Source organism: Bemisia tabaci, chromosome 9 (genome assembly GCF_918797505.1).
Source record: "Bemisia tabaci chromosome 9, PGI_BMITA_v3".
Classification (NCBI taxonomy): domain Eukaryota; kingdom Metazoa; phylum Arthropoda; class Insecta; order Hemiptera; family Aleyrodidae; genus Bemisia; species Bemisia tabaci.
The window spans coordinates 16,141,096-16,165,977 of NC_092801.1; the positions used below are offsets into that span (position 1 = coordinate 16,141,096).

The following is a 24,882-nucleotide window of genomic DNA, read 5'->3' on the forward strand; positions in this document are numbered from 1 at the left end:
CGGCGTTTCGTCCCTGGGTGATAAGAACGATTATGAATTTGTCGTTGGGAATGCAGTGATAAGTTACATTTGAACTTGTGCGAATATTCCGTCCCGTTCTACTAGTGCTTTTGCTTTAGCTTTGTTATTCAGGACAGTTTTAATCAACGAGGTAAGAGTCCATCGAGTCCACGTGTCTGAGGTTAAAATTAACTCCCCTTTTCTCGGTATTTCGGCCACCGCATGGTCTCTTATTTACCTTTTTTAGTCACCGACAGCGTGGCCGATAAACTTTGAACTCGTTGTTGAATTAACGAGTCTCACCCTTATTTACCCACGACCACAGAGTCAATTACTTGCTTCCTAAACCCACCACTTCTTGGATACTTTCCTGGAAGTCTTATTTGCCTGTTAGTTAATGTGCCTTTGTGTTTCCTTCGCCACATATTGTTTGGAACAGTGCCAGGACTAGGTCTTTGATCTCTCTCTCCCCGGTACTTTCAGAAATATCAACGACATTCTCTGTAAGTTAACCAAGCTTTTGTTGTCAATCAAGTTGCCAAGTAAGGCGGTGATGCTTTGCTGAAGCGCACAGAAAGCTGTGACATTATTCGAAGAAAGGGTAGCTTTGGATGATGCAATTTTCATGCACTCGAGCAAAGCCGTTGAAGTGTCAAACACCTCTCCTCTGCTGATCTTGGTTGTGGGTTGCTGCCAGCAGAAATTTATTAGTCGCATGAAGAAAGTCGTCAAGACTTAATACAGAATGTTTAAGGCAGATTATAGTTGAAGAAAGATTTTCTATCCATGTCCGTCAGTATTCTCTTGGGGGAAGCTTTCAAGGAGATTATTGCAGTAACTTTATTCCTTCCAAATCATTTTATGAACAACCCCACTCTAAAGTTAGTAGTATATCTGTCCTCAACAGTGAAACATAATTTTCAAGTTCATTATCATAGCCGAAGAATTTTTTCCAGGAAGTCTCTTAGCAGGAACATACCACTACGATCTAGGCCAATTTTTTCGTTATTTCGTCCTTTAAGATTGAACTATGGGGACTCTAGACAATTAACATTTAAGTAACCAGATTTATGATGGGTGTATTTTAATGATCAGTATTGATCAGTATTAATGATCAGTATATGCCAAATTCTTACGATCCAACCATTTAAGTATTCAATTTTTCTTCCACTCAGTGCGATGAAATATTTGACTGTTTGAATCGTCTTTAGCTTAAGAATCAATTTTTACTTTTGTGACCTTCTCTCCGGCATGAAAATCTCACGACAAGATTATGCTACAATATTTGCATGTTCCATCTCCACCGAAGATTTCAGTTGATCCTCACCAGACACCTAAGTATTTTTGTTGTCGAAAAATCCTATGGACTAGATCTTTCATGGGACATAAATAGGACACTCTGCAGAATATTCAATATCAGAGAAAATAATCTCATTCCTAGCGATAGAATCTCAAAGATTTACAGCCAATATTCTTTTCTCCTCATTGCAAAGAAATGTAGGTAAGTAAATCCATATCCCCAAGAAGTTTAGGTCCACTAATTTTTCCCTAACATTTGGCGAGTGACAAACATGATCTCAGAATTATTATTGAATTTTTGAATTCTATTTAGTTTCTGTAGTAAAAACTATTCTATGGGAGCTTGTCATCTTCAAAACTTCTTTTTTCTCATAGTGATTTTTCAAAAATTGCACAGCCTTTTTTGGATTGTGATTTCATATTCTTACATGTGTGATTTTGTATTCAGATTGGTGGCAATGACATCTAGCTCTGAGCTAGGCACGCCAATGGTGCCGGTTGGCACCAAACAGGAAAAAGTATGCATGAAGAAGCAGCTAGGGTTGTTGGAAGGAGTTGCCATCATCCTAGGAATTATTTTTGGATCAGGTTTGTAGTTATCATTTTCAAATATCTTTTCTTTTTATGTGCAGTTATCTCTTTGTTACTTGCTATGGTTCTGTTCCTCTGAAATCTTGCAAATAACCAATTCCCTACAATATGTTATTCCAAATAATGGTACCATACATTCATGATAACCGAGGAAAATTTTCAGCAATGAGTAAATTAACCAACTTATTGGCATGACTAATCTTTTCTTTTGTAGTGAGAAGTAACCACAGAGAAATGTTTGTTTCATGTGACAGATCAAGAATTTGGAGCTCAAAGTATGGGGCCAAGATCCAATTCAAACCTTGTTTTAAATTTAAGCTTCTGTAAAATCTCCTCCTTCATGAGCCCTCCTTAATAGCAACGACTGTCAAGAAAAACTTTTAAAAACTCTTAAATTTCAAAAGAACAACTCTTAAATAACTTGTCAAGAATCTCTCATTAGAAAACTTTTTTGGCTATTTTTAAAGCAAAATTTACGAGCGGTAAAATTCAAGTAAAACAAATGTTAAAGAAACTCCTAAAATATCATCTCGAGTTTTTCATCACTTAAATGTTTGAAAAAAATTTAAGGAACTAGGTACAGTAATTTTTAAAGAGTTTTTCTAACACTTTTTCCTCAAATTTTTTTAAAAAATACCTAAAAAAGATTTCCTAGTACGAAAATTTCATCAGTATTTAAACGGTCATTGCTACTAGGGCCCACTTTAAAGTAACAAAAATATATGATCCACAATTCAAGAGAGAAGAAGAAGCTCTTATCTCCTTCCTTAGAGGTTTAGTACTCTGTCCGGAGCAGTGTAATGCTATGAATTAACCGAAAGTGGAAAAAATTGAGAAAAATAAAGTCAGAATGTTAAGGATAAGAAAATATTTTTCCACTCATCTTATAAGATTTTATCGCTAAAATAGATGAAGTGGGTCTGCGCAGGGTCTAAATTTTTAATAATTTCCATGGGAAGTCCCTGCAGACTCCTTCTGTCTACAGGGACATACCTATAACCTAAATATAACCCCTGTCCCTTGCCAGTAAACGATCACACGTGAATTATTTTTTCTATCAATAACCCTTTTTTTGCAGGTATATTCATCTCACCGACTACAGTCATCCAAGATGCCAAATCTGCAGGTCTTAGTTTGCTTATCTGGGTGTTGTGCGGTATTCTATCCATGGTCGGTGCTTTGTGCTATGCTGAATTGGGGACATCTATCCCCAAGTCCGGTGGTGACTATGCCTACATCTTTGAGGCGTTCGGCCCTATTCCAGCTTTTCTATACTTGTGGGATGCCATGCTCATCTTTGTGTAAGCAGAAAATCTTTCAAAAAATTGGAATCTATGTATTTTTTGCAGTGCCCTACCATCACTCAATTGCACAAATTTGTCCTGGAAAATCAAAGTTAGTGCGTCCAAGTGAAAGTCAAGTGAACACAACACTTAAATGGACCTCATTTTGCAATTCGGAACTGTAAATTCCAGCCTTGTTTGAAAACAACGTATGTGCCATTAGTTTCCCTATGCACATAAGTGTTTTTCCAGAGGAGCCAAATCTATAGTTCCAAATTGCAAAATGTAGTCCAAATGATCCTGTGCTAGACTTAATTTTTGAACACTTAAGTAAAAAAACTCACGCTTCCACCGTGACTTCGACTATTCGTCAAGATGCGTTTCGGCAGCTACCGAGGCCACTGTTATTAGCTGACTGCTCAAAAATTAAGTAACAGCTTTTACTTTTTTATTAAAAAAAAATTAATCATGAGTGGGGGAAAAAAATGCTAGACTGTTTAGTTGACGCGTCATTTTTTGTCCCCTGAAACTTTTATCTGAATTCTTGGTATAAAAATTTCTGTGAGAAAGCAAATCATCTTAACTGCACAAAATTACCCCCTTTTCCCCTCTTTTTTAATGCATGATGTAGGTATGGAAGTCTCAGCATGCTGTTATTGTTATGGGTGTTTATAGAGAGAAGTCCTTGCTTTACAAAATAATGTTGCAAACTTCCTATCGTTCTTTTTTTTTTTTTTCTCAGCAAAACTAGACAACTTATTTTACTACTAGACAATTTATTTTTGCATTAGAAAACTGGGCAAAGTATTTTCTTAAAAATTTGCTTGATTTTTCTTCTCTATTGACAGAATATTCCGTATAAATTTCGAGCTGTTAAGTTAACTCCTTTCTTTTTGACAAAACAAAATAGCAGCAGAAATTTTGAAATACTGCAACAGAGACACATGGTTTCACACTTCCGACATCGACATGTTCTCCTTTCATACCTGGAATATCCTTGATATAAAAATTTTCTACTTTGGTTCTGAAGTCATAGCGGCTCTTTGGATTTGTAACACAGAAATTTTGCGAACTATCGACAGTTTGAGTTCAAAATACAGGGTGTTTCAGACCACCCGTACCAGGCCTTTTTCTCGGTTGGTATAGGTCGTACGAAGTCGGAGACCGCGGGGATGAATAGGGAATTGACCCCAAGGAATCCGAATTTCGTGGTCCGGAAACCCCCCCCCCCCCACCTCCCCTTGGGGGGTAAAGGGGGGGTCACGATGCTAAAAGTCACGGTTCTCGACCGAATTGCGGATAGATCGCATCAGAATTGAAAAGCACGGAAAATTTCACGTGGAATTGACCCCTACAAATCCAAAATCGGACCATCCGAGGCCCAAAAATGACCCCCTAAAGAGGGGGGCAGTACCCCCCTCCATAATTTCTCTTTGGTCTCAAAATTGACGTAGATTCTCCAGAAAAAGACAGTTTCCCGGGTAATCGACCTCGAGAAATCCAAATTTCATGGTCCCGAAGTTCCTCTAGCCTCCCTGGGGGAGTAAAAGGGGGGCCCAATTTTAAAAATCGGGGCTCCTTTCCGAATCACAAATTGATTGCATCCAAATTGAGGAGCAGAACACATTTACGTCTTAAGTGACTCCTAAGAGTTCTAATAGACCCCCTGAACGGCAGAAAGTAACTCTTTGAGGAGGGGGGCTTCGCCCCCGCCAAAAATTTCTCAAGATTCCTCTTTGATCGCAAAATTGACGTCGATTCTCCAGAAAAAGACGGTCTCCCATGTAATTGACCCCGAGGAGCTAAGGGAACATGGAATTTAGAGTCCTCGGGGTCGATTCCATGGGAAATCGTCTTTTTCTGGAGAATCGACGTCAATTTTGCGACCAAAGAGGAATCTTGAGAAATTTTTGGCGGGGGCGAAGCCCCCCTCCTCAAAGAGTTACTTTCTGCCGTTCAGGGGGTCTATTAGAACTCTTAGGAGTCACTTAAGACGTAAATGTGTTCTGCTCCTCAATTTGGATGCAATCAATTTGCGATTCGGAAAGGAGCCCCGATTTTTAAAATTGGGCCCCCCTTTTACTCCCCCAGGGAGGCTAGAGGAACTTCGGGACCATGAAATTTGGATTTCTCGAGGTCGATTACCCGGGAAACTGTCTTTTTCTGGAGAATCTACGTCAATTTTGAGACCAAAGAGAAATTATGGAGGGGGGTACTGCCCCCCTCTTTAGGGGGTCATTTTTGGGCCTCGGATGGTCCGATTTTGGATTTGTAGGGGTCAATTCCACGTGAAATTTTCCGTGCTTTTCAATTCTGATGCGATCTATCCGCAATTCGGTCGAGAACCGTGACTTTTAGCATCGTGACCCCCCCTTTACCCCCCAAGGGGAGGGGGGGGGGGGGGGTTTCCGGACCACGAAATTCGGATTCCTTGGGGTCAATTCCCTATTCATCCCCGCGGTCTCCGACTTCGTACGACCTATACCAACCGAGAAAAAGGCCTGGTACGGGTGGTCTGAAACACCCTGTATTTTGAACTCAAACTGTCGATAGTTCGCAAAATTTCTGTGTTACAAATCCAAAGAGCCGCTATGACTTCAGAACCAAAGTAGAAAATTTTTATATCAAGGATATTCCAGGTATGAAAGGAGAACATGTCGATGTCGGAAGTGTGAAACCATGTGTCTCTGTTGCAGTATTTCAAAATTTCTGCTGCTATTTTGTTTTGTCAAAAAGAAAGGAGTTAACTTAACAGCTCGAAATTTATACGGAATATTCTGTCAATAGAGAAGAAAAATCAAGCAAATTTTTAAGAAAATACTTTGCCCAGTTTTCTAATGCAAAAATAAATTGTCTAGTAGTAAAATAAGTTGTCTAGTTTTGCTGAGAAAAAAAAAAAAAGAACGATAGGAAGTTTGCAACATTGCCAGCAGAGTTACAAGGTTTTGTACTTGTGCCATCGACATGTAACCATATCTGTGATTTAAAAAAGACCTAATCCCAAAGAATTACTACAAATTTCAATATCATCTACCGCTTTTACAAGCCCAATCGACGAAAGTTAGAACTTAAGCTTCCAAGTTATCAAATCTTAGATTTTTTTAATTTCAAAAGAATAAGCACAAATTTCCTGGAGAAATCGAGCTTAAAAAAAAAAAAAAAAAAAAAAAAAAAAAAAAAAAAAAAAAAAACATCGAAAATGCAAATAATTTTTCTGTACTGAACTCCTGATAAGTCATGGAAAAGTCAGGAAATGTTGTTATCGAAGAAAGTGCTTCTCTTTGTATTTAGAATTCCTCCCTGGTATTCAAGAAAGTGCTGCTCTTATACTCAAATATTTGATTAGTTTTTCTCCTAAGATTTGTCATTCTAGCACCTCTCCTGTCTTTATTTTTGCTTCCTCGTTTATTTTATCTCTGCAAAAGAAGTATTAGTGCTAATTTACCAGTCTCGGGCAGACACACGTTCATTGATCAATTTTAGAGATGTTTGAGCCCTTTCAAATCAATTTATAATCTCTTCCAAGCATCTGATAAGTTAATTACCTGCTTGCAGAAGTCTGCACTTTTAATTTAAGTGCCTTAAACCGAAATAAAGTGAGTAATAACTTGATGGAGCTTTTTTCTATCAGTCAGAGAATCAACTTGATAATTATTTCGCTTCTCCGCTGATGAAAGGGCATGTTTGCAATTTTTTATGAGCTCTGTTGTATTTGTAATTCTCTACTCCTCTGGGCTCACAAGAAGTGGAATAATTCATTTTTGGTAGCAGAACGACACTTAGAAAATCAGATGTCGTAACGAGGATGGAAAACTGATTCCGATGGAGTTTTTTTTCTTCCCGTTTCTGCTTTAATTTGAATAGTTTTTCTTTTTCTCTAACCACTGCTACAAGTACATGACTATGAATTTTTAATATTTTCTAATTCTTCCAGACCCACAACGAATGCTATCATGGGATTAACGTTTGCCAATTATATAATCAAGCCTTTCTTCCCCACTTGTGATGTTCCTGACCTACCAAAAAAGCTGATTGCGGCCAGTGTTATCTGTAAGTGTGTGTTCAGTCATAACCGCCACAGGGGATGTGACCCTGGATTTCCTGACCATTCTGTATTTCGATTTTTGAATGACAGAGTGTCTTTGTTGGAAAAGAAAAGAAAGAAAACAATTCAAAATGGTGTTACAGTGTTATCAGCCAAAGGCAGGGAAAAGTTAAAAGTTGTTTTGGAAACCAGGGAAAGCTAGAAAGCTTCTCGTATTCCTCTTTCTGTGAGCAGGAAAAAAAAATGCCGCACCTAAATGATTTTTTGAATTAAATTTGAACAAAAATTCCTCTTATTCGCTATTGATCAATCCATCCGTTTATGTTCGGATTTATATTTCATCTTTATGGATAATCCTCTATTGTAGAAGTGTCTTTGTATGTATGTATAATTAATCATAAATGGTATCTCGTTATTGGTGGTCAAAGTTGAAAAATTCACATCTCAATGGTACTGTTTAAGAATCACTGAATCATCTGTGAATGTTTCTTTATGAGTAAATAAAATTTAAAGAAATTCTCATTAACGCTGTCTGATGGTTTTCTTTCAAAATGACTAAAAATAGCCAGAAATTACAATGGTATAGTCAGAGATATGCATTTTTTTACTTTAACTATCAATTTATTGATGTCTAAAGTTTGAAACCAGGTACCTCTGTTTGCGGTGCTGCAGACTTTCTATCATACTTTATTTTTTCTTCAGAAAAATAGTCAGTATAGTTTCTTGAAAACTGCCACGGTTTTCTCCTCGATTAGTGGAATATTTTTTATTAATTCCAAGGTACGAAGTTGCCTTGTTTTTCTTTTGAAGAAATAAAATAGGAGTGGAAACTTTGAAACCCCGCAATGGAGGCACACGGTTTCACACTTTAGTTATCGATACGTGTAAAACGCGCTGGAATTTCAACCTCCAGGTTTTGACTCAGGATGGACAGATGAATGTCGTAAATGTTTATAAATATTATCTGAACATCATCATCAAGTATTAGTGGCAACTAATATAGGTAGTATATCAATGGCTACACTCAGAAACCAAGTATGTTGATTGGGATGTTGTAAATTTTCTGCTCTTTTTAATTTTTTCATAGGGAATCGGACTGTATTGCTTGAAAATCTTTTAGACTATCCTCCAAAGAAAAAGAAAAAATGCTAACAATTTTTGTCTTGATTATAGACTATTCTCCAAAGAAAAAGAAAAAATCCTAACAATTTTTGTCTTGATTATTTTAGGCTTTTTGACGTTTCTGAACTGCTACAATGTGAAAGCAACAGCAAGGACCCAGAATGTTTTTATGATAGCCAAGATCGCTGCTCTGTGCATAATTATTCTTGCTGGGCTTGCATATATGACTTTTGGTAAGTTTTATTTTTGGCATCTTATTTTCTAAATGAAAAAACCAGGGTTGCCACAGTCAGGGAAAACCGGGAAGGGTCAGGGAAAACCGGGAAATGTCAGGGAAAATGACAAAAATATCAGGGAAAATTTGTTAAATCACCTTCATTTGCTTTCTAGAATAGTTTTGAGGTTTTGAACAACAAATTTTGCCTGAAAACTATTTTTAATCATGTCCTCTTAACCATCTGTCACACCTTCAATTGTCAGGGAATTTCGCCAAAAGTGTCAGGGAAATATCAGGGCATTTTATTTTCTAAATTCTGTGACAACCATGAAAAGCCTTTTTTGATCCCCCCAAAAATTGCTAATTACACAATGATCATTATTTTACGTGTTTTAACTCTCCTCATATTAATCCTCTTTTTTGTCTTTGTCAAATCTAAAGATCCACTTGGCTGATTTCTTTGACTGTTTTACTTTTAGCAGTTAATTTCACCAGTCAAGCGTTCTTAGGTACAACAGAATAAAAAAGTAAGAAATGGGTAAAACAAAGCTTACTTAATTACTTTATCATTTTATTGTACTTGTACTTATGGGCTATTATTTGTACTTTGTCGTTATCCACACTTGCTCCGATGAAGGTTTTGAATTAAGGTCCAGATTTTTCCTTGTCGTCAATGGGAAAGAGGCAAGAAATTTTCGCGGGATTAATTTGACCGGGTAAAATTTTGTGGGAAAACCAAAAAGTTCACTAAACAGTTCAAAAAATCATTTCTGAAGGGAAAAAAGCTATTCAGAATCTGGCCAATTCTAACCTAACAGTCGAGTTGACGTAGTTAGGCAATGCCTGAATATGAGTTCAGCTAATCAGCAAACGCCATTTCCCCTGCCTGGCAACATCATCAGAGCCCGCCAAATGTATCGTTTCCAATAGGTCCCTTATTTAGCATTTCCAAAACAAAATTTCTCAGTCATACAGGGTTAAAAAAAAACCCTGAAAAAATCCCCAGAAGCTTAGTTCACTTTGTATTTTCAGGAAATGATTAAAAAAAAAAAAATATGAACTGTTGTAATTTCAACCGTTGGGATTTTTTCACAACAGTACAACTACCCAAGGGTTTTGCATGGGAGCAGCCATTTTTAAAGAAATTATCTCCTTCAAAATGCCATTTATATCGTGTGCATTTTTAAAGTCATACATAGTCCCAAATGAAATGTCATATGAAGTATTTTCAGACAGAAAATGTATCTACTATCTTTTTTTAATTTTTTTTTATTTTTTATTTTTCTTTTGGCAGCGGATAGAGGAATGACGAATTTTGAAGACGTGTGGGCAAACACAACCTCTGACGCAGGCCAAATTGCAGTTGCATTTTACTCAGGCATTTTCTCCTATTCTGGCTGGTAGGTTGGTATTTTTAGTTACTTCAATGGTTGCTTTATTTTTGTGTGTTTTGACCATCAAAGCGTCTACAGGTCATACAGGAGAAGAAAAAAACATCAGTTTTTTAAACAATAGCTGGTCAGGAAAACATTCACAATTTCAATTTAATGATTCCGAAATACATTCTAAATAAAATTTTTATGCAATTGACTCAGTTGAAGAAATGGTCTAATTGAAGCGTAAGACAATTTCAGGTGAGGAAGAGTTAAAAGTTTCCATTAAAAATGAATGATCCTATGAAATCACCTTACTGGAGAAAATTGAAGGTTTGTCTTTTCTTTCTTTGGTGGGAGGAAGGGGGGGGGGCAAAAATATTTGTAGGTAGATAGCTTCTCAAAGCTCTGGTACACTATCCTGTATTTATCAACGCTATGTTCAGTATTCTTCTGTGGATGGTTTCAAATGGGTACACAAAACTTACTTTCGAAAATTCTATTACACTAAATGTATTGGGCTAGAGTAGTGCTGATTTTTCAATTTTTTTTTTTCATCCTTTTTTTTCATTTTTCTTTTTTCTATGCAAATTTTCCATACTCAGTTTTTTTTTCATGTATTACCTCATTTTTCCAATGAGACTCAGAACGGTTTCAATGCTCAAGACTTTTTTTTCTTTTCCAGGAACTATCTGAATTTCATGACAGAAGAATTAAAAAATCCCTATGTGTAAGTAAAATATTTGTCGTGAATATTTTAATGCCATGAAATTGCTGCATGCCAAAATGACCTTAACTTAGTTTTGTTATATTTTGCATTTTTTATGCTTAAACTGGATAATCATAGAGTACAGTAGAATATTCCAGTCTCGAAATTTTAAATTCGGAAGTACTTTTTAACCACCTTATTACATATAGTTCGGGCCACGATTCTTAGTGTTTTTTCTTTCTTCTCATTTTGCAATTCGGAACCTCTATTTACAGTTCATTTTAGTCACAACATATGTGCCAGCATTTTCCCTAGAGGTGCTTTAATGGATGAGCGGAAAATAGTGATTCCCTTTTGCAGAACAAAGTCCATTCATCAATTCTCAATGAGACAATTTGACAATTGTTGGATGTCTGAAATAGGCCAGACTGCAAACAAGCTGTGTGAATGGGTGATCGTCCGTTAACAAGCCCCAGTTTCCAGTGGGCATCTTTGACCTTTGATCTGTGTCAATCTATCAACTCCTCGACCCGTGAATCAATTATTGGTGTCATGATTGATCATTGACAAGTCACATTTGAAGCCTTGTATGTGAAATTGACGAAGTCTTACTTGAACTACATGTCACATCTGATGTTTTTGCCTAAGCTTCTATTATGTCTGTTTTGCAACTTGCAGTGGCATATGTATCCAATTGATCAGTTCCTGTCTCAGGACTTCTGACCTTCGATGTTCTCTGATTTTTTGCATATTTATGAAGAGAAAATTGTTAAATTTAGTATGGTATGTCCCAAGATTAAAGTCAAGTTTGAGGGGTAACTTGTGCCTTGACCGTCGGTGAAAATTCAAACCCTTTTTAGTTACTGGGGTGCAAAGTTGTAGGAAAATATTGATTACGTATTGATTTTGAGCGCCCGTTTGGATAGACTCTCATGAAATTCGGCATTCACCAAAAAACTTGATGATGACCTTAAATTTTTAACAGCAGAAGAATCATTGATTGAGTATTTTGGGTGTTTTTGAAGTTTTAAGAAAAACTAACATCCAGTAATGCTCCAAAATACCCATTTGATTTTTTTTCACCCCTTGTATTTTATTTTGAATGGTCATTACTATTATTGTCAAGTGCCAAATGGACTGCATTTTGCAATTTGGAACTATAAATTCTGGCTCTTCTGGAAAAACACTTATGTGCATAGGGAAACTAAAGGCACATGCGTTGTATTTAAACCGGGCCAGAATTTATAGTTCAAAATTGCAAAATGCAGTCCAAGTCTCAATATGACCAATTCAAATGAGGGCTTTAAAGTCAAGAAAAACTGATCCCCCCCCCCCCTTCTCTCTCTTCAGGGTGTCTACACGTCCGGAAATAGTACTGATTTGTTAAGGGCGGTCCAGGAGTACTGAAAAAGTGCGGGAGTTTTGCAAGAAAGTCCGGAATTTCTGTCGCAATTTAAGCGGGAAATTCAAATTTTTGAAATTTTTCGAATTTAGTCAGTTGAAGGTATTGAAAAAGTACTGAATTTTTCCGTTTAGGAGGTACTGAATTTCTTAGGAATGTACTGTAAAGGTACTGAATTTTGGCCATTCTGTTTTAGTAGACACCCTGCTCTTCAATGTTGCACCTTGAAGCTCAAAGGAATTTGTGTTTAGAGCCCATGCTCAAAGGACGTTAAAGCCTCATTGTAACGTTTGGAATGTTCTCTCTCAATTTTGATGTTATCCTTGAGATACTCTGTTAATCATACAATCTATTTTATTAATGAAGGGCCTAAATGGTGTCTTTTAAATCATACTTAAGGCTTCCTCAAAGTAAATTTTGAAATGCCTTGCGTTTGAAGCCTTTGAAAGCTAGAAGAGAGGGGAAAGAAATAGGGTAAAGCTTACATTTTTATGGAGGGTTTTCTAGAACATGGTGGGGGGGGATGTTTTACTCATCAATGGACCCCCAGACATGGTTCGTATTTAAGAAGTATACTATGAATACTCATCCAAATTTTACGTAGAACATGATTTGTGCAACAAAAATTTCAAATCATTGAAAGAACATCCTTACAAAGATATGTATTCGTATTTTTCGATGCTTTAATTCAAAATTATTGCTCCTAAAGAAAAACCATAATCTACTTAAAATTAATCGCTCACTAAAGGATACCGCGATAGTCTCCGCAGTAAGTAAATATGACAACCTCAAACTCTGCGCTTTTGCTCAGCATGCAGTTCACACTTTAAACAACACAGAGTTGGGAAGGTACACTGCTTGATTGAGAAACCTGCCAAAATCGTTGTAATGCAAGATTTGATGCAGGTTAACTCCGGTTTTACCTGTGAGTGGGAAATACAAATTTTTCGTCACCAATGTAAGATAAAAATGTTAAAACCTCAGTTGAGAGTTAATTTTAGTAATTTTTGTTGAAATCGTGTTCCAAATGAAATTTCAAAGAGGAAACATTCATCAGTATGCTTGAATTTGTACCTTGTCTCGTAGTGCATTGCATGAAAAAATTGGTAGTTTGAATCGACTCTTCGTATTTTACTGGCAGAAGACTGCCAAAGTTAAATATTAATGCTAAAGTTATTTGTGCGGCAAAATCTTATTTCTGAAATCGCTACACTTCTACATTGTCTAGCAAGAGTCCTTATCGCCCTATCCATGTTTTTTTTTTTCAATTTGCAGAAATCTCCCAAGGGCAATTTATATCTCTTTGCCAATTGTGACCTTTATCTATGTGTTGGCAAATGTGGCGTATTTGGCTGTTCTAACCCCTGTTGAAATGATACAGTCGGAAGCCGTGGCAGTGGTAAGTACAATATTACTGTCGCAAACTTTTGCTAGAGCAAAGATAAGAGTTGTTCCTTATAGATGATGTCTCAAAAATCATGATGAGCACATCGGCAAACTCTAAAATGCACTCCTAACTTCACAATCTGTGTAAGGAATATGCGATTTTTAAAGCCTCCCGCTTCAAGAAGGATACTACAGCACAGGTGAAAATTTCGTTGGAGGAGTCATTTCATTCAATCCCTGCTCAACATGGCCGACGCTTCCACGCGCAAGTTGAGGAAAGCAGGTCAATCAAGGCCGATATCTATCAACGCGAGAAAAATGTGAATGTAAATATGCTGATTGTTTACAGGTGATTAGAATTAGCGTCATTGTCACATGTGTTTTGGCGGATTGGCGTCTGCTTTGTTGAATATTGCCTAGTATCCTTGTGAGCAGGGGTTGGGTGGAATGACTCCTTTAACGAAATGTTTACTTGCTGTTGTTCGCCGTTTTTTAGGCGGGAAGCTGGAAAAGACACAAATTTCTTATTCAAATTATGAAGTAAAGGGTACATTCCAGACTTTGCCGATGAGCTCATTGTGATTTTTGAAACATTTTCTATGAGTAACGACTCTTATTTTTGCTCCAGCAAAAGTTTGCAACAGGTCGTTTTTAAATTTCAGTTTTCTGCTTGACAAATAGAATTTTATATAACACATAAGTGAGTGTAAGTAAGTCAAGTAATTGTTTAATTTTCATGTGGATTCTTCTTATTGTTCTGAGGTTTTTAGTCGACTCCTGTGACTTTTGGCAAACTCTCACCGCATTTTCTTTTTTGTTTTTTACATTCATGAGGAAGTAGTGACAAAAGTAGGTACGGTAAAAACTTGAATTTCAAATCCATAAAAGACCTACAGTTGACATTAGGAAATTGTAAGCAGTCATCTCAGTCAGTGGTTGTCAATAGAGATAGATGTAATTTGGGTGCTCTGAAGGGAAAAAGAAAGGACCAAAATTTGAGTTGGGAAAAGCAGGAGTCAGGGAATGGGAAAATGAAGAAAATATGAGAAACCTGTATTTCGCTCAATATCTAATGGCATGCTTTTTTTCCAGTCGTTTGCTGATTCCATCATGGGCCCTCTAGCATGGACCATGTCATTAATGGTAGCCATGTCAGCGTTCGGAGGTTTGAGCGTGCACATCATGACATCATCTCGAATGTGCTTCGTTGGGGCTCGCTATGGCCACTTCCCAGCCATGTTGTCGCACATCAGCGTTGATAGATTCACGCCAACCCCTTCCTTAGTTTTTCTCGTGAGTACACCATTTTGTCCATATTTTTAGTCAATCTCGGACGCTTTAATGCAAATAATAATCAACAATTTTGTTTGCAATGTATTTTATTTTTCCTCTATGTTTCATTTGATCTTACGCTCTGAAGGCAATTAAAGGGCCAAAACTTCGATCTTTGATCTAGTTTGGGTCTATAAAACTAGGAAAAATCCTTCGTACAGTTGAAAGGCCCTCCCGATCAGCAACCGGCCCCAGGCAGTGTTGTTGGAGATCATCAAACTCAGGGTGCCTGGCGAGGAATCAAACCCGGAACCATCTAATTGTAGAAGCAAAGCTCCAACCACTACACCACGGAAGATCGATGAGCAGAAACTGCTTTTTCCATAACACGTTAAAAATCTTTGATTATTCTCCATTTTTTTCCCAAAGGAAACCAACCATAATGCATATGTATCCTTTAAATTCCGTTGAAATTTTTAAATGAGTGAAGAAAATTCCTTGAAAATTTTAAAACAAAGTACAAAGAGTCAGTTTTTGCTTTAAAAAAGAACGTAAGCGGGGATTTGCAATATTGCGATGAAAGATGTACATTTTAAGACCATAATTATCGTAGTGCAGTTACTAAAACCTAGCCAGTTGTATCGATCTGGTTCAATTCAATTTTCTTCCGTTACTTAAGGCAGCATTTAGTGATGAAGAATCAAATGAAATTTCCAACAAAGTTGAGTGGAGGAGATTTAAGCTCACATACTAGCATATGTATTCCCCTGTCGATAATCTCATGTCTGCAAAGAGTATTCAATATATGTAAAGCAGACTTCAATTTGATTACAATCCAATGTTGACTGTCTCTCTCTGGATTACAAAGAGAGCTTCTTCCTTATTTTCATTGATAGCGTAACCAAGGTTGATTGATCTTTTCTTTTTCAGAATATTCTCTCGTTAATCATGCTGTACACTAGTAATGTCCGTGATCTGATCACTTATTCTACGTTTGTAGAATCATTTTTCATCACACTCTCAGTGAGTGGCCTATTATACCTACGCTGGAAACAACCCAACAGACCACGACCTATCAAGGTATGATTTCTTGCACATAATTTTAAAACAATCCCTGAAAGAATTACAGTAAAATCTTGCTAACTTTAAATCAAATTTCGGTGTGGACAAAGTGCTACGCAAATCAAATTTTTTTCTACTCATTTGTCACTGCTTTGAAGCGAAATGTAAAAACAATGCTTCATCCCAAGATAAATTCAGAATTTTTTTTTCTACCAAGGAAAAGTTTCTCAAGTCGAAGAATATGTTTTAAAAAATTAAAGTAAACTTCGATTTGTTTCTGTACTTTTTTGCTAAAAGTAAGAAAAAAAAGCGATTGAAAAAAAAAAAATGAACCAATCAAAGGCAAATGTCAGGCAGTGTTTCCGTATTCTTTTGACTTCTAATGTCCTTTGCCGACAAATTTTCTCTTTGCTCAATACCCTCGAGAAGTGAAGGAAACACCAGAGTATTATGTTTCAAAATCAGTCTCAACTTCGAAAGAAGCTATCCTATCAAACACTTATTGGTAAAAACTTTTCATACTTGCAGATTTCCATTTGGATTCCTATTCTTTTTGTCATCCTGTGTCTCTTTCTGGTCGTCCTCCCATTCTTCGACTCGCCGCTGGTAGTTGGAGTCGGAAGTCTCATCACTCTAAGTGGTGTGCCAGTTTATTATTTCGGAGTCGTTTGGCAACCCAAGCCAAAATGGTTCCGGAGCGCTCTGGGTAAGCGTCATGAAATTTTCATTTTTTCTACAATAGGGATCAAAGTTTTCTCGGTATTCAAGCTGGAAATGTTAGTTTCTGCTCTTAGGAGGGTGAGAAATCACTGTTCATGCAAGCTGAGGCCATTGTATCAAAATTATCAGAAGAGCCAAAGACTGCGCAAAAAATACAAAGGAATTTGGTGCCACCTTTATTCTGCTATTTTTGTATTTATTGTTTCTTACGACTTCCTGAGCTTGATCAGGTTGAAAATTTAAACTTTGTATCTATATCTATCTATTTGGTGCCAATCTCTAAAAGAGCAGAGCCTGAAAGTGATTGAAGTGGTAAGATATGACGGTGCAGATCTATGGAATATTACCATTTCAATTTTGAAATCATCCAGATTTCTGCTTTCCCCTACAAAGTAACCAAAATGTGTGGAAGAAAGGAGTGTAGAGAAGAAGTACAAAAGAAGATTTAGAAGTAAACAGGAATATATTTATTAAATGAATTATGAAATTAATTTTGCACAAATCGCCCATCGTTCTTGAATATGTTAAGACAAGTCCTAACAAAGTAAAGGTTAGACTAATAGTGTTAGTTTCTCTGCTATCAGTTTATAAATAGTTACAGATTTTTTTTTAATGAAAATTTTGGGTAATTAATTTAAGTGATAATAAAAATGAACATATTAAATTTAATTTAATAAAGTTTCTGTTTTTTCTAATTTTTGAGACATGATGATTTCATAAAAAATTTGTAAGAAGAAAAAAAGCAGAGAAATGAAAGAATGATCTTTTTTTTTGCCTTATAGATGTTTTTTTTTTTTTTTTTTTTTTTTTTTTTTTTTTTATTTTTTTTTCAAAATGGTTGCTTAAGAGTCTTAGGAAAATTAGCCTATTCTCAATATCTGGATTATGTAGGCACTCTGTGTAAAAGTTACATTTCTTTGTTTAATTTTTCAGATAAAACAACGTACGTCGTGCAAAAACTGTTTATGTCTGCCAAGGAAGAGCGTGAACTGTGATCTGTAAAATCGAGTGACGTGGCAACGGTGTCGTTATGTAAATAGTAAGTGATCTGCTCTTTTTCTACCCGCTGAGTCATGACGTTTCTGCCAAGAAAATGCCTTCTATGTAAGATTTTTTTAATCATCAGATAAAGTTTTTCATGTAATTGTCCAGTCGTTTGTTGGAAAGCTGTAAGTTCCAGCGTATGTTGGAGCATTGATTGAGCAAAGTCTCATTAATTGGCATCCTTTTGTGAATAATTTTATCTAAGATTGTATTTGCATCTTGAATCATTGTTCAGAACATTGTCAGATTGAATGGGACGGAAAAGGGAAAGAATTCGGAGATAAAATTGGAAGAAAAAATTAGCATTAGTTTCTTAGATCTTGTAAAAGCCTCTTGTTAATTTACTAAGCTGTGGAAAGTCAAACTTTCAATGTCGATCAATTTTATGTTCTCTTGAACGTTTTCTTCAAAACAGAAGTCTTTTCATGAAAATGGATTGATGACTGAACTTATCACAGTGTTTCCAAGTTTCCATTCTGTTTAATTTGATCCTATTTGCATTTATTTGTCAATCCCAATCAGAAATTTCAATCTGGGATGCTTAATTTGTTCCCTTCAAATTCAGAAATTTTACGCAAGGTGCAGTTTAATGTTTCATCCTCTCTATCATTGTTTTTTTTTTTTTTGGATGAGGATTCATTTCTCTCAAACCTTTTACTTGCTCTAATAATGCAGCAAGCCATTTAAGGCAATCAGTATTTTAATTTCGTTCATGTTTTAACGTCGAAGATAGTTGGTTTGCTCACTTGAATCTCATCACCGTAGGAATTTCCGGTAAAAGAAGCTACTCATCGAAGAGTATGGGAATTTCAGAAACCAGATAAATGGGGTTTCAACTGTTAATCAAAATGACCTAGAGTAAACAATCCAAAACACGAGATTCGAGTCATAAATTTTACAGAACTTCACTTATCTGTTTCTGAAGTGAAAAATTATTAGACAGAGTACCTTTTTGGTCAGATGTCCAAGCCAGATTTCTTTGTTCTCCATTGGTTGTAACCTTTTATTTTTTCAACAATTGTGTTATATTTTGACAAGTACTTAAACCTTAGTTTGTACCTTGACGAAACCTCTATGAGGAATAGTGGTACTGTCTTGTCGTGAAATGTGATGGATTCTCGCTAATTTCAAGGATGAATACAGAAGTAAATAACTTTTGGCATTGAAACTATCTCCTTCTGTTGGAAAAAACTCTTTCTCCCTGACTATTTTCTGTGCATGCATCAAATTATGCGCTTTTCGATTTTCTTTGAGATCTTGTTGATTCACCCATTCTCACTCAGGTTGATTAAAAAATTCACCAAGCATTTGTACCACTCGGTATTCAAGAATTAGTGAATCATATTTGATCACAGTAATTTGCTTACCGCTCTGAGGTGAGAAAATAGTTTAGTCGATTCAGTGTAATCAGCACTTCTTTCACTTTAATTCAGCGACAAGAGGTCTGAAATTTTCACAGGAAATAATTTCTCAGAAGTTCCCAAATTGTTTCTTGTCAGACTGGTAGATATTTTGAAAATATGCTAGTGAGCAGTTTTGTTTTAGATCTAAGTTTAGCTCTGAGCAATCATCCAGTATTTGCCTGTTGTCTAAAACGTAGTCAGTTTATTTTGAAAGGGCTTTTTTCTTCTTTCATTTTTCAGGAAATTAATTTTTGAGGTAGACAGAGTATTTAACGGAGGTGTTCACTTGTACATATCTACAAGAGCTTAATTTTGTCACAGAGCATTGACTCAGTAAAAATGGTTTTGCGTCTGAGTGAGTGAATGAGCGAGGGAGGGGGGGGGGGGTTTCACAAACGACCCCTTCCACAGCAACTTTGGTCCAATTTGATCAATTTACGGGCATTTTTTGAAATATTGCCTCTCATCTTGAGGAAACTCTGGCAGGGTTGCCGGCGGAAAACCGGGAAGGTCAGGGAAAGTCAGGGTATTTACGGCGACTGGGAAAAGTCAGGGAATTTACGGCAACCGGGAAAAGTCAGGGAATTTACGGCGACCGGGAAAAGTCAGGGACTTTACTTAAACTGAGAAAAGTCAGGGAATTCACACTAAAAGTCAGGGAATTTTCCAAGGTGCATTGGAAAGGTGGAAGTTTTATTCAAATGTCAGGCAAAGTCAGGGAATCCGAAAAATTTAGTCAGGGAAAAGCAAAAATAGTCAGGGAATTTGAAGGTGAAGAGATTATGGCAACCCTGCTCTGGGTCCTTTCCACAAATTTTGTCCTCCGCTAAGTTTCGGGTGAAATTATACCCCCATGTCTGACTAAAATTCAAGCTACATAAAGTAGAGTGTTGGTGGATGATGCAATGCATCCAAATTACCTTTATGTTGAATCTTGAGGAGAACTAAGCCTCGGGAGTTATTTATTCTTTCCTTGGTCCGTAGAAGTAAAATTTTACTAAGGCATGAGTTGCTAAATTATTTTCTCTTTTTTTTCTCATCTTTTTCAGTGCTAATTAGGTTTGAAAGGTTTTGAGCTGTGAATATCTAAGTCTTTTTTTTATGTATATGTTGGTGTCCTTGATCTGGATTAAAAATCATTCAACCTATCTAGGTTTCTAGTAGTCAAGGTTGATCTCTGACTTATGTCCTATTTGAATCAGTGAGATCGAAAACACACCTACGTGGGTTTTTTTTCAATTTTCACTTTTTTACGGTTAAGTAACACTCATGGAGAGAAGCATCTGTACGCTAAAGGAAATTTCGAAATTGCAATCGGAAGTGCTCAAAACAGCGACGGGAAAAGGGAAAAATCGAAGTACTTCATTGGAAATACCAATTTTTGCCCATTTCAAGGGAAACAGGTGACCATATGATTTTGCGGTTTCCTTTTTTCGGTTCAGTATACCTTCTACCAACAAGTTTTATAAATATTCAAGCGTCATTCAGGTGGAAAAATATAAATTTTTCAGGGCAGGCTATGAAAAATCAGTATCTGAAAGTCGGTGAGAACGAAAACACAACAACTCGGAAATTTTTAAACGCTTAATTCTCTGTCATCAAACAGGGTGTATCGATTTCAACTTGGTGCTTTACAAAGTCTCTAAGTACTTGTCCTTTGGCACCAAAAAGGTTTTTCTTAAAGTAACTTCTTCACCCGCTGCGCAGTTATAGGTGTTTCCTGAACAATTTTTTTTTCCGAGTTGGTGTGTTTTCGAACTCACTGACTCATGTCTTGTTCAACGAGATCGGTTTTTGAAAAGGAGAGAACCTCTTGTGAGTCCATTGGTGAAAAATGTGTTTTACCTGTTTGTCAGCCCATTTTGCGGTGTTTACAGGGTATTCTTATTTATCTATAATTTATATTTAATTTTATGGCTGTAATTATAGTGGATTAATGATAAGTGAATTAATTATAATGTTAATATTAATTTGATTTATTATAACTGTTAAATCTGGTACGATGGCTTTTTTGTAAGCTGTGGCATGTATAAAAAAATGTAAAATATGGCCCATGTGTTTCTAATGTACTTGCAAGTGTTTTGGACTGCATAACATGAAAAAAAAACAAAAAAACTAGTCTCTTGGGTGCATTTTTAAACAAGATGCGTAACGTTCATTTTTTTCGCACAGACAGGTGCTGCCATAGAAATCTCGAGCAGGAAGTTTGAAAGTACTGATTTCAAACGATTTGAATGACATTAATTTTTGGTCTTTTTCAGTTGATTTTGATTATTTACATTCAGTCTGATATGTTCGTTTTGAAATTTGGACAAGAAAGTTTGGTAAACCATTAATTCTCACCCTGTCAAGCGGGCAATTAAATGTAAATTGCACTTTTTTCAAAGTCAAAATATTTCTGTATACTCAATTAAATGCTCCCTTCTCCTGCAGGATTTCCTCTGAAACTGCAAATCGGATCCGTAACTATTTAAGTATACTAAATAAGACTCATAAGTTTTTAGTATACTAATTAATTATATTATTTAAGTTGTACTAATTTTTAAGTATTAAATCGACTATTTTTCAAGATTTCTGTATCAAACAAAAATAGAGAAGTCAGAGTAAAAGCAGAGAAATTTTGGAGAGTTCATTTTTTTTAGCTCAACAAAAGGTTACCCTGTCTTGAGCAGTAACTGTAATGTTGGACCAAACTATGGATTACATCGATCGTTACGAAGCAGGCTTTCTCAACAGTGAATGTGATTGAGCGGTTTTGCTTGGAAAGGAAACCTTGTAAATTATTACCAAGGATACAAAAAGCTTCAAAATATGTACCGTTTCTAACAATTTAGCATTTTGTTCTTACAGCAACTGTGTTGATCTACCCTGCCAAAAATCTCTTGATTCACCCTTTTTTTTCTAAGTGATGAAAAACGAGGGAGAAAGAGGAAAGAAGTCATCGCTCTTGGCAATACCCGCATGTCCCAAGATTCTGCAAACTCTGGGAAATCAAGGATTGCTTGCACCCTTGCGCTGTTAATTGTTAGGATCTATTGTCATGATACGATTGTCGATGAACAATCTTGCATTTGTATACGAATTTTGCTACTATCTAGTCAGTTTTGTTCCCGTTTAGTTTGAAGAAAGGGAAAAAAACTGTGTCCCAAGGCCCTTTTTCATTTTTCTCATAATATGGCGAGAGCTGTTGGTGGTAACTTCACCATCTCGCCTCTTTGCACTTTATTTTCCACTCCTAATAAACTAGTTGCAAGTGAGAGTTTTATAATTTTGATCTTGATAGAACGTAAGTTAATTCTTTTGGTCCATAGCTTTGTAACCCTCCTTTTTTAGTGTTTTATGCCAGTTTTTCGTGATTTTTTCCCAAGTACTAATTGAAACTGAAGCTGTGACACTAACATTTTAAAACGGAAATTTATCAATTGATTTTTTCCGTTAATTGTGTAATATTTCCCAAATTCGCGATCTGAAAAGATCTCCAGAGAACGGTATTAAACTCTCCTCTTTTTCTAGTTTTTAACTGAGTGATCTGACAAAAAGTTATAATTTGAGGAACATCATAAGTATTGAAAGAATCTCCATCTATATTTCCCACCTGTTTAAAGCCAATTTCCCCCCCCTTTATTTTTAGTGCTGCTGAAAAATGAAGATTAAAGCATTGTTATTCTCAACAATGAATAGAACATTATTTAGGAAAGTCTTAGATGAGTAATTGCAAAACCCCCCCCCCCCCCCTCTCTCTCTCTCTCTCTCCACGACTTTGAAATTTGATTTGTTTTTAATAATTTATTCGAAGTTAAGGTGATTCGTCCTGGGTTCTGGGCATAATCGAACTTGCATGCAATATATCGCATGGATTAACTATAAAATCTTGGCAGAGTTTTACTGTTTAACCAAAAAATGGATGATATCTTTGTGCCGGAGCCTAAGGAATCATTCTTGACCCAAAAAATTGCAAAATTCAGAGAAATGAAAGCAGAATTTTTCTTGGAAGAAAAAAATGTTGTATCTGATACAAAGGACGATAATTGCATCTAATGCAACGCATTTTTCCAAGAAGAAATCTACTTTCATTTCTCTGAAATTTTCCAATATTTTTGGTTGAGAATGATTCTTTAGGCTCTGGTGCAAGGGGGATCGTCTTTTTTTGGCTAGAAAGTAATAATCTGCCATGTTCTTTTACATAATTGATACGGTATTGTAAGCCAGTTTGACCACACTAAGATTCCGGTTATGATCACCCCTAGAAATTTTGAAATTTTTCTAACCGGCCAACAATAGCATGGCACACTGTCTGGAAAGGAAGAGTTTAGTTCCTCTGATAACTTTCTCGGCAGTTGTCGCTTAGAGTGTGCAGATAAGTATGGTAATTCATACACGGCTGTGTTCTTCAAAGCTTTAATGCCCATTTACATTTGTAATTTAGCTTATATCTAATTTTGTTGGTTATCTCTGTGAATAATTATTGTAAGTAGTCTCAGTTGTTCTGGCGCAAGTAGTGTGCTCTTTAGTCATTATTTGTAAAAGTTAATTATTGAGTCCAATTGTAACCTTTTTTGAAGACGAAGGAATTCTCATCAGGACTCGAGTCTTGCATCAGTTGAGGTGTGAGCTTTGATTAGTTAAAAGTTTACATTACGTTTTACTTGGTTGTGAACAATTGTTACTCATTTTCTGTTGGAAATAATTAATTACCTAAAGACATTGTAACGGCTAGACATGGGAGGAAAAATTCTACTTTCATGTCGTTAATTCAGAATATCTAGTCCAGAACAATGGACGTCCCTCAGGATTTTGAGTGTGAATGAATGAAAGAAGTTTTCGTTAAGCAGTGAGTTTCATTTCTTTGCTAAACTTATTTAATTTTGCACTTTTGAACCGGATACATTTTTTGCTATCTTGATATTTTTTACTATCTTGATATTTTTTACTGATGCTTTGCAGTGGTAAGCATCTCCCCACTTTGGAAATTCTGAAACCTTCTTGGTATAACCTATTGGTTTTTTCCACCTTCTTTTTCGCCTCTAAGCAACAATCATCATCACATGATTGATTTTTGATTAACAAGTTTTCTTTCTTCATCAAATCTTTCAGACACATTTTTTATCTTCTAAAATCGTTGTTTTCTAACCTTTCATGAAACATGAACTTATGCATGTGCTAGTTTAGTAGCAGTAAAATTCATGACGTGACAGGTAAAAAAATTGTGTCATCCATCCCAACCCATCATTTTCTGGCTTTGCCTTTTCGTTATGTATCATTATCTTTCGAATAGAACTAGAGACTGGTTCTTATATGAAATATCTGGACTTATCATGCCTTTCATATTCTCATCATCATTCCTCACCAGGCGCTGAAAACTATTCTTTTCACCATTAAATGATTTATTTTCCTGAATACTTCTTCATGAAGCTTAATTTTTTGTCGTTCAAAAGATCAAGTAAGATTCAAGCATTTTTACAGAATTTGTTTTATTTTGATCAACGATTCATATATCTTCAAAAAACATTAGTTTTTGTGTATTTTTTACTGATTCCTCAGCGCTAACTTTAACTTCGATTTGCTCAGTGTAGTTCTAAGCTACATTAATTCTTCAGCCACCGTTTTGCCACTGTGCAACTGTGAAATTAAAATTATCGTACTATAATCTCAAAATGTCTCAACGTATTTGTACGAATGTAAGAATAATCTTAGGTATTTAAAGAGACTGAGCCGATATTTTTAATACATTTTTTGGTATTTTTACAAGTAAGTTAAACTCTTACCTGCTTTCTCTCCTACTTTATAAAAAGTATCACTGTCTTGAATAAACTTGTATTTTCTACTGAATAAACCGTGGACGTTCTGTTTTCTTTACTCTTTAACAAGGTAGTCACATACAGTTGTTTGAAAAATTGACTAAGAAATTTTGCAATATTTTTTTTTGGACATCTCTACCATCGCAATCAGGTAAA

The 24,882-nt window shown here is 36.0% G+C and overlaps 1 protein-coding gene across 2 annotated transcripts; it reads left to right on the top strand.

Moving 5' to 3' along the window:
- gb (solute carrier family 7 member genderblind) lies at positions 1-24,761 on the top strand. 2 transcript variants are annotated; one of them, XM_019051491.2, is made up of 12 exons: positions 1-151; positions 1,748-1,887; positions 2,969-3,191; positions 7,108-7,223; positions 8,448-8,573; positions 9,852-9,957; positions 10,616-10,660; positions 13,317-13,440; positions 14,520-14,720; positions 15,630-15,779; positions 16,290-16,467; positions 17,415-24,761. In XM_019051491.2, the coding sequence occupies exons 2-12, from the start codon at positions 1,758-1,760 to the stop codon at positions 17,474-17,476; spliced, it is 1,461 nt and encodes a 486-aa protein (XP_018907036.1). In that variant the 5' UTR covers positions 1-151; positions 1,748-1,757; the 3' UTR covers positions 17,477-24,761. The 2 variants fall into 2 exon arrangements, with proteins under 2 accessions (XP_018907036.1, XP_018907037.1); XM_019051492.2 differs by lacking the exon at positions 1-151 and adding an exon at positions 160-503.
- Positions 24,762-24,882: the final 121 nt, after the last annotated feature.

Bases quoted from the DNA above. Each gene is read 5' to 3' on its own strand.
- gb (XM_019051491.2), top strand. From the start codon at position 1,758: ATGACATCTAGCTCTGAGCTAGGCACGCCAATGGTGCCGGTTGGCACC. The intron at 9,958-10,615 runs GTAGGTTGGTAT...TTTCTTTTCCAG, and splicing joins ATTTTCTCCTATTCTGGCTG to GAACTATCTGAATTTCATGA. The intron at 16,468-17,414 runs GTAAGCGTCATG...TTAATTTTTCAG, and splicing joins ATGGTTCCGGAGCGCTCTGG to ATAAAACAACGTACGTCGTG.